At 43.5% G+C, this 10,580-nt stretch overlaps 1 protein-coding gene across 1 annotated transcript; it reads left to right on the forward strand.

Annotated features, from left to right (window-relative positions):
• The first annotated feature begins 327 nt into the window (after positions 1–327).
• Positions 328–9,990, forward strand: uhmk1 (U2AF homology motif (UHM) kinase 1). Its single transcript, XM_080015760.1, has 9 exons — positions 328–1,444; positions 1,547–1,685; positions 3,313–3,499; positions 4,502–4,699; positions 4,987–5,081; positions 5,184–5,260; positions 5,335–5,433; positions 6,765–6,853; positions 6,940–9,990. The coding sequence occupies exons 1-9, from the start codon at positions 1,138–1,140 to the stop codon at positions 7,084–7,086; spliced, it is 1,338 nt and encodes a 445-aa protein (XP_079871886.1). The 5' UTR covers positions 328–1,137; the 3' UTR covers positions 7,087–9,990.
• Positions 9,991–10,580: the final 590 nt, after the last annotated feature.

Here is a 10,580-nt window from a genome sequence, read left to right on the forward strand (position 1 = left end):
GTGTTTTGTTTTTGTATTCTGCCTCTGCAGTGTATTGATTGACTCAGAGGATCTTGACTTATTTTTACAAGACTAAATGACTTATTTTGGTCATTTAAAACGACAAGAGAGACCCGACACAAACATACTTTTTAAAATCGAATTCGATTTTTTTAAATTTAATAAAACATTTTAACAATGTAAAAAAAAAAAATGTATCGTGTAATATCACCTCAAAACAAATCGTCTTAGTGCGTCCATAAAAGTAACGCAAAACAGAATGTACACTCCGGGACTATGGAGGGCAGTATCCATCAAGAGCCGCCCCATAAATCGCCGAAGAAAAAAGAACCGGAAGTCGTCTAAAAACATCAACAAGCCTCCTTACGCCAACTAAGTAAAGAAGAAAAAGCTGTATCATAATCGGAGAAGCAATGAAATTAATCCCTTGTAGGTGTTTTGGTACGTGATGGGGTGAAAGGTCCTATGTTATCTTCGAGGTACTTTCTTTGGTGGCTACTTTAGCCAAAGAGCCAGGGCTATCCTAATGCCGAGTTCCATCGCACTTGGAAATCGGTCATTCCAAGATGATAGTCTCCACCTCCGAGCTAAATGTGTTCCATTGCCTCTGTTTGGGGAAAACATGGACGCAGTAAGTGTGTCTGTTCGGCAAGCTAATGTGAAGAATGCCATACGCTACAGAACGGGTGTTGGAAAAAAACACATGGAAACCACAGAATCGTTTAGATTGCAGTTAGACGCGGTTGTAAATAAAAACCCCGCGCAGAGGGAACTGTGTTTCCAGTGTCAGTGTGGCGTCAGGTCTGTTGTATTGTTAGTTTGACGCAGGTGTGGCTGCCCCCCCCCCAAAAAAAAACCATTTCTTCACTTTGCAAGTGGGACGTGGGGTTTTTTTCCGAGTTCCAACGAATGCATCTTAACTTTTTGGGGTCAGCTGACTCACGCGACTTTGTTGTGCCGCCGCTGCTCCTTCGTCGCGGAAGCCCTGGAGCTAATTAACGTGCTAATTGGCTGCCGGTGATACCGCCGGGCACGTTTCCATCTCGGGCTGTACCGTTGGACCGGCTCGCCATGCCCGCGGGGCGGCTCCCGCCTCGCCGTTATTAGCCGACCGGCTCTCAGAGTTCGCTCCCGTCCATGGCCCAGTGCGGCTCTGACTCGACCACCAAGACACCGGCTCCAGACGGCGGGCAGGCCTGTATGGCGGCGTCGGAGGGGGGCGTGGACCAGAGCATGAAGCCGGTGCTCTTCGAGGTGTTCGGTGAGATTTGGAACGTGGAGTCGCGGCTCGGCCAGGGGGTTTCGGCCTCAGTGTACCGGGTGAGCTCGGGCACCGCCACCACCGCGGCTGTTAAGGAGTTCCAAGCCGACGCTCAGGCTGGAGACTACGGCTTTCAGAAGGAGAGGTCCGTGCTAGAAGACATCCAGGGGCATAAAAAGATCGGTAACCTGGCTTTTTCGGTGTCACGCTTTATTTAGACCTGTTATTCCATAATGGGGGGGGCGCAGTGTGTGCTTATGTACACTTTTTTTTTTCCTCCTCCAGTGACTTTGTACGGAGTGTTCACCAATCGCAGCTATGTAGGCGTGTCCACTCACTGTCTTCTCCTGGAGCTGTTGGATACCAGTGTGTCGGAGCTGTTGGTGAGAGTCAGCACCCAGACAACAATCACAGAAGGGGACCGGTAGGTAATCTATAGCACCTGTGTCCTGTAGAAAGAAACCTGATGTGGTGCACCATAACAGGCAACCCCCCCCCCCCCCCCCCCCAAAAAAAAAATACCATTTGCTTATCAATCGCTACAGTACTCTAGCCCTGTTAATATTAAAAGGATACTTACGCAAGGCTAAAGTCCGCTTGCCTAACTCCCGGACCGGCAACATGGGACTATGGCAACATACAATATGCCTTGGCGCTAGCCTGGTCGGGAGCAGGCTAGTTTTACTTTATCATATTGTGAAAGTGGGGAAAAAAATGCATATTGGATGTATATATTGTAATAACCTTTTCTGAATACACGAGTTACTGTTATCTTCCTCATTGATATTGCCACCATGCCTGTTTTTCCATAGACATGTATCTAGATTAGTGGTGTCATGATTCAGATCGAAATGAGCGTTTAATTTTGAACTTCAGAATCACATCTAGGTTCGCAATTCTCCCCATATTTTTGTGGGTAATATTGTCCGACCTGGTCGCCATATTGGGGTGGTCAACATCCGCCCATGAACAAATGCACCATGTGCCGGTGGATAAGGGGCCATCTGGAGTAGACTGCTGCTCCGAACCGACTTGGAATTTGGCGAGCTGGGGTCAGCTCTGCTGCGCCGCATCCTCAATGCACACTGCACCCCTCCTCACCTGGAACTTGGGCTCTAGGAACGAAATTCTAATATTACAAAAAGCACAACCGAAGTTCAATATAAGTTCATCCAGTTTGTTGCACAGTGAACACACAGATATTCCCGTTAACGATGTGCCCTGTCGGCGGAGATGCACGACGTATGTGTCTCCCTCTCCTCCGGCGTTTCACTGTGTGCACAAGGGAGAGTTCGCCTTTGACCAGAATATCCAGTAATTCCACAGACGTTGCGATGACAGTGGAAATTAAACCCGGCCATCACTGACAGAATGTTCTCGAGTGCAGAAGTTCCCAACCTCCGACTCGTGGACCGTGCGGGGCATTTGCCACCGGCCGTGAGAATGCAGGTGGGATTTCTTTCAGGAGCCTGCTCCAGAGCAGCAGCCGACAACTGAGTACATTAAACGCATCCAGAAATTTTATTTGCTTTTGTTGGAGAAAAGATCACTCTGATCATCACTGCAGGTAGTCGTTTGCCTTTACTACTTGCGGTCCCTTCGGGCAAAAATAGCATCAGTTTTTCGGTACTTATTTTGGAGAGTATCTTAAAGTACTGTAATAAGTAACTTATTGTTTATTCTTAGCTTTAGTTTTGCTAAAGCTCTTAACTGTTTAGGTGTGTTGTTTAAATGTTCTAATTTGTTATAAGTTTAAATATTCAAACAAGTTACTTACGGGAAACAAGTTTTTGCTTTACAAATAAAGACTTGATAGCCGAACAGTGGCTGGGAAAAAAAAAAATGCATGTTTAAATTGTAAATCTAATTGTGACCTAAATTGTGGATTGGAGAATCATGGCACCCCTAATAAAGAAATTTCAGTAAATTGTGATAATGAAAATCCCAGGCAACTTACTAGTCTCATATCACAATATTGAGATGGTGCAGCGCGGATCTTTTGTGCATTAAGGCATTGGTTCATCCATACACTGTTTTTATTTTCATGCCAGGCCCCGGCAGGGCCACTCGATGTGGATAGTTCAGCACTGTGCCCGGGATGTCCTAGAAGCTCTGTCCTTCCTGCACAGGGAGGGTTACGTGCATGCCGACATCAAACCACGCAACGTCCTTTGGAGTGCCGATGACGAGTGCTTCAAGCTCATAGACTTCGGCCTCAGTTTCAAGGAGGGAAACCAGGTGTGTGATCAGGCTCTTCATGGGCACAGCTTGACATCTAGCAGAATTGTAGACACTTTCTCTGGTTACTACAGAGAAGTAATGTGCTTGTGCACATGTCTCTGATGGGCGCATAACTACTACAAACTAAAGTAAGACAATCCAGTATATTTTGTATGTTAGTGAGCTGTGCGATCTGCTGCGTTTCTCCAAACAAAAAAAACTGTTGTAGCCCCCCCACGTTTCCTAATGGAAACAAAGCCCCGTGCGTTGGCCTCGACAAGCTTAAAGCACGGCCGAGAAGTCAGAACAAACTCTTTAACTTGTAGATCAATGAGTGAATATTCAACTGGATTGCTTGTTTTGCCTCGCTTGTTCAGAAACAGATTTTGGTGGACTGCTTAAGGTGAAATAAGTTTACATACTCGGGGTGTGGGGAGCAGCAGCTCATTGTCATTTCAAGTGACACACTGAAAGACTGTCAGGAACAGAACGGGATTTGGTGGCTGGGCTATGGTGGCTCAGGAAGTAGAGCAGGTCGTCCAGTAATCAGAGGTTCCTGGTTCATGTCGAAGTCTCCTTGAGCAGGACATTGAACCCCTAACTGCTCTCGTTGTCTGTCATGTACTGTAGTTGCAAGACTAGTAAAGCACTATATAAATGCAGTCAACTTACCATTTTTAGGCATGTTTGAATGCATAATCAGAGTGAAATTTTCAGCAAGAAACTTCACACATGTTTTGGGGACCTCAGACCTATATAAACCTGTTGAAAAGGAGTATAATAGGTCCCCTTTAAAACTAAAACATTGCGAAGAAGCAATGCAGCTGAGTAATCAAAATATGAAGCTTCTGACTTTGCATGTTCACTCATGAATCAATACATGCGTTATGCATGACATGTCATTTTATATATATATATATATATATATATATATATATATATATATATATATATATATATATATATATATATATATATTTAAAAAAAAAAAAAAAACTTCTATCCCCACCCTCTCTCCAGGATGTGAAGTACATCCAGACAGATGGGTACCGTGCCCCGGAGGCCGAGCTCCAGAACAGCTTAGCCCAGGCCGGTGTGGAGGCTGATGGGGACTCTGGCTGCACGGCTGCTGTGGACATGTGGAGCTTGGGCATCATCTTGCTGGAGATGTACTCTGGCATGAAACTCAAAGCCACCATCCAATCTGAGGAGTGGGAGGTACAGTATGCTGAAGCCATGACCTAATGTGGAATTGCAGTCGCCTGGAGTTGTCATTTTTAGAAGTTGTTTAGGTCATTAATCTTGTAAAAAATGTAATTCAGTTGCTGATTTAAATTTGGGTTTTCATTTTCTGCATCTTGTTGATAGTGAGCAAATCAGAATTCTTGTGTTCTACCATAGTGTCTTGTACTTCTGCTTGGAAAGACTTGGCAAATATTTCCAGCAATACTGGCAACCACACAGTGAAATCACATTGTGCAATTCTTCCTTTTCCCTTTGACTAGAACAACAATGCTGCCATTGTAGATGATATATTTGCCAGTAAAACTATGGTGTGCCCTGCCATCGCAGTCTATCACCTCAGAGACCTTATCAAAAGGTAACTTTTATAATGGGGGGGGGGGTGGTGGTATGTAGAAAAGTACCATCACAAACTGTACTGTCTACATAAATATTGACCTTTCATCCCTTGCGCCCCCAGCATGCTTCACAAAAAGCCGGAGCACAGAATCACTGCCGACGCCGCTCTGCTCAGTCCATTCTTCAGCGTTCCCTTTGGTATGTCTATCTGCACTTCTGATTTTTACCAAAAAAGTGTAAAATTCCCTTTATCTACCTATGTTGTTTGGCAGCTCCTCATATCGAGGACCTGGTTCAGCTGCCTTCTCCCGTCCTGCGTCTCCTCAACCTGATTGATGACAACCAACTGTATGATGAAGAGGAGTATGATGGTAGGGCTAATAAATGTAACATCTTTTACTGTGTGCACAGTACATCACACAGTAAGTCTTAAGTTCAGGTTTAGAATAGGAATGCATTAAGGTGATTTTAATAAACCTAGTCCTCACCAGGAAGTGTGATGGTGGGCATCTAGCTCTCATAGCTGACCTTGCTCTGCTATGGGAGCTTAGATGGAGGGCACCTTCTTTACTGCTTTCCCTGCCAATATGGTCTTGAACTTGTGTAAAACGTGGCAGTTGCTCAGGCGGTGGAGTTGTCTGGTAATGCGAAGGTTACCCTTTCAAAGTTGCTTTGGGCAGAAGCATCTGCTAAATGATAGGGGTGTCACGATTCGATTTAAGCTGTATCTTCAGTGCTGCCGGCTATGCCACTGTTAGACTAAAGTCTTTGATTTGTAAAGAAACACATGTTCATCAATAAGTAACTTTTATCTGAGTATTAAATTGTAAAAAATATTTAAACCACACACCTAAAAGCTTTAGAAAAACTGGATTTTTGAATAAAGTTACTTGTTACAGTACTTTTTTTTTTTTAAAGATACTTGCCAAAATAGGTGCAGAAAAACAGATGCTTTTTTGCCAGAGGGAAACACCAGTAGTCAAGGCAAATGAACTGCCTTTGCCTCTGCAGCTCCGATCAGAACGAGCTTTCCTCCAAATAAATGCCTAGATGTATTTTATTTACTCACTCCGTTTCCTGCTGCTCTACTGTGGAGCAGATTGCTCCTGGCAAACTTCACAGCGCAGTGGAAAATGTTCTGTGCAGTCCGAGCCGGTGGTTGTGAATCACCAGTGCGTCTCCCCAACAGACTTCGCACACAGTTACCGGTGAAATTTCTTTCTAATGTGTTCAGTGTGCAACAAACTGAATGAACTTCTATTGAATTTTAGTTTTTGTAATATTCTATTTGAATTTTGTTCCTACAGCCCTAGTGCAGGGTGCCGTGTGCATTGGGATGCGGCGCAGTGGAGCTGACCGCAGTTCTCCAAACTACCAAGTCGGTTCGCCGCCGCAGTTGACTCCCGAGGGCTACTCAGCCCCCGGCATGCACTGCATTTGTTTACCGGCACAATATTGCGACTATGTCGGACAAAAATATGGGGAGAATCGCGCACCGGATTTTTTTTTTTTTTTTTTAATAAACTAATTTCGATCAATTTTCGGAATCATGACAGCCCTACTAAACAATGTAAATTAATTTCTTTGAGCAAGTTGCAGACACCTGCAGAAATGCTGCTTATCCACTGTTAAAGGCTCCTGGATTCAAGAAGGTGCTGACCATAGTACAAGCACAAAGCCTGGCTTTTTGTTTCTTCTGCAGACATCCTAGAGGACATGAAGGAAGAGTGCCAGAAATACGGCTCAGTGGTTTCCCTACTCATCCCCAAGGAGAATGCTGGGAAAGGACAGGTTGGACTAATGAATTGCTCTTCGCCACTCATGCATTTCTGTCCCCCACCCCCTTTGTAGTTAGCTCACATTGATCTCTCTCGCAGGTCTTTGTGGAATACACAAACTCCAACGACTCCAAAGAGGCTCAGAAGCTGCTGAAAGGCCGCACCTTTGATGGCAAGTTTGTAGTGGTCACCTTCTACCCTCGCAGCTTGTACAAGAGGGGCTACCTGTACCAGTCCATGCACTGACCACTATCCTTCTCCACTGCACATTGCGTAGCTTTGACTATAACAAATCGGTATAGTTAATAGACTGTTCAACTCAGGCATCACAGGTTTACAGGATATTTCTGCTTTGCCTTCATTTTACGCTTTCATCACTCCCTGACCATTTAGGGCGTCCCAGATAACACTCATTAAACTACTGTCGCTTTGAAGTAGGAGCCTCTATATCGATGAGTGATTTATGTGGCAGGGAGGGTCAAATGTTGTTTCCTGCGAGAGGAAAATCAACACGCAAGATTAATGGAAGGTGTGTTCAATGTTTAAAAGTGCTGTATTTAAAACTTCTGTTTTATATTTTGTGTAATGAGTGACTACAGCACAGAGGGGTTGTCACTCACCGTACTCTGCATTCTTGTGCATTGTCACAATTCTATACTCAGTGCTGTTTGTTTTCAACAGTTTTGATTAAGAGTCTGTGCGCACCACTTGAAGTTAAAGTGATTACTGACTTTTTTTTTTTAATAAGTCTGTCTTCCATCTGAAAATGGATGGACAAAACTGATTAAAGCTCAGTCTATACTTTTGACCTGGGTTTTTATGTAACCTGACGAAAACAAGCTTAAGCACTGAGAAATTCTGAGTTTGTGCATGCAGCAGCTCCACATGTCTCATAATTCAGCATTCTCTCCACTCTACCAAGAAAGGGAATTATTTATAGAGACCCTGCTGTTTTTATGTGGGTTATTAAATTGGCCAGGGGGACTATTGTATCTGCTGCAGTAGTTCATGCTCAAACATGTTAAGTCGGATTGGCAATAATTGAATTCTTCTGGTTCTTGGATTTGAGGACAAACCGTCAAACTGACTTTAAGTGCATGCAGTAAACTAACCTGCAAAAACTGAGCAATGAAGTATTTGCTTATATGCAGATATATATATTTTTTTCTGGTTTCTTTGCTCATTTTGCCAGCCCAAGCCTGCTTGTGTGACGCATTCCCTCAGTTAAAATGACTTCATGCTCCAGTGACGTTACACACCACGCCCCCATCTGGTAACGGTTGATAAGCTCCAACAGTTTGTCACGGCCAGATATCTGCAAGTGCCCTGTGAATTTCATACGCCAGCTATCAAAACGCTTCTACAACAAAGTTGCGCTGAACTTGCAGCTGCTCTATTATGTAGCGCAATAGTCTACAAATGCCTTAGATAATCATTCCCTCAATGAGCAGACTTAAGTACTCACAAAAGAATGGAACAAGCTTCTGTTTACCTATTTATCTAAACTCCTTGTCCTTTTCCCGGAAGAGCCAGTACATACAACCCCTCCAAAGTCTAGCTGAGCACGAAGGTTTGGCCTCATTCAGTCAAAATGGGTTCTGGGATTTCAGGCTCCAAAATAACTTTCTTTTTGCATGTTTGTACTTGGCCGGGTGCTTCACGACAGGTTTATCCAAAGCCCTGAAATATTTTTCTACAATACCTTTTCCATATCATTCAAATGTGAATTCCAAAAAAAAACAATCTTAAGTGCAACTCTGGCCAAAGTTTAGACCTGATTTGGTTCTAAACGCTGGATTGGTCTCAACCACTTGACTGAAGCACTTTCTTCTTAGCCAGTGTTATTTCACCTGTTTTTTTTTTTGGTTTATTTTTCATAGTGTTGCCTGTGGTCATCCCCACTATCTACGGCAGTTATTTTAACAAGAATTCCAGTTTTCTGAGCAATTTTCTTGTACAATGCTGTCTTGGATTTCTGACCCGGTCCACTTCACTGTTTCACCTCATGGAGACCTTGATGGATAATCTGACTAACTCAGCCCTGGGGGGGAAACTGTGGGCAGTGGTTTTGTTTTTTTTCCCCCCGCTCTTCGTGTGGCTTTTGTTCACTGCTGTTGTAGTGCAGTTTTCACAAGCACCTACAAGTTGGCTTGTGGTGCGCTGGGATGTTGGAGCAGCTTTGTCAGAGCCTGTGGTCTTGTAAATTTGTTAATTATGCTCCAACATGGCATGAGAGAAGGTTGATCTACTCCTACATGCTTGGGGAAAGGCTAAGTGCCAAGGTTGGTACTGTACCATGAGTAAATTAGTTGAGCTTGCAGAGTTTAAGTTGAACTTTTAATTAACTAGTTGACAGTTGTGCGTACGCACCTCTGAACAGGAAAAACAAATGTGAGACCACAACCTTCACTTGTTGGGTCAGATGAGGCAAATTATCAGATTTTTTGTCCAAAATTGAACTATAGCGTTTTTTTTGGTTTTTTTTGACAAAAGCACAAACTTTAAAGAGCTCCAACAAGGGCTGTCAGACAACTCTGCTTGCCACTCAAACTTGCATTTTTCTTGAGTTGACCTATTTTGACAACCCCAAAAGCTACAAATGATTAAAATATTTTGCATTGCAATAAGGGTCCTACAGTATCATTGATTTATATCAAAGTTCAAAACCAAAGTTAAAAAAAAAAAAAAATGTTGCAGTGGGACCCCAACCCCCCCCCCCCCCCTGCTTTTGCTGCCTTTGTTGATTGCTTCCCACTTGGTTTAGTTGACAACCGGTGGATTGCTATTTAAAAAAAAAAAAAAAAAGGTCTTCTAGAGCACACCAGGGTATTTGAAGTAGGATGGTCTCAGTTGATCAGATTTGTTCTAAAATGCTAGCTCTTCAAGTTGAGGGGGGGGAAAAAAAATTAATATTGTAAGAGCAATTACCTAGCAATGGCAAACCACAAGCATTCCAGATATTATAACCAGTGTAGTTTAACTGGGAAACCCATCTTCTTCAGACACCCCCACAATTGAAGGAACGGCAGATGCAAGTATTGACTTCTTGTATGTGACATGGACGTGTGACTCCATGCTTATCAAGCCTACCAATGGAGTGAGAACCTACTCACACTGTTTTATCTGTAATAAAGGCGACGGTTAACTTCAGGTGTTTCTGGTCTCATTTCAGGATTCAATAACAGTGATGTTTATTGGCTTGAGAACACATGGGCAGGTAGACACTTGTTTAGAATTTTTTTTTTTAAATATACACTACTCAAGTTAGGGATATTTGCTTTCTGGTGAAATTTATGGAAACTGTAAAAAGTTCATGCTACAGTGATATATCGTGAAAGTAGGGCATTTAAGTAGAAGCATGTAATGGTGATTTCCTCATCTCAAACAATTTATTGCAACAAAAGCCAACAACGGTGGGTATATCACAACAAAAAATGTCAATGTCTCAACTTGTCATGTGCCCTTGAGCATCAGTTACAACTTGACGTCTCATGCTGTTCACAAGTGGACTTATTGTCTGCTGAGGCATGGCACCCCCCTCTTCTTGAAGGGCAGTCATCGGGATTCTGGGGTACAGAGTTATGATCCCATTCACAGCGACTCAGCTGATCCCATAGGTTTTCTATGGGATTCAGGTCTGGAGAAAGTGCAGGCCACTCCATTTGAGGTACCCCAGTCTCCAGCAGCCGTTCCCTAATGATGCGACCTCGATGAGCTGGAGCATTGTCGTCCATGAAGAT

Source organism: Zeus faber (assembly GCF_960531495.2).
Source record: "Zeus faber genome assembly, chromosome: 1".
NCBI lineage: Eukaryota > Metazoa > Chordata > Actinopteri > Zeiformes > Zeidae > Zeus > Zeus faber.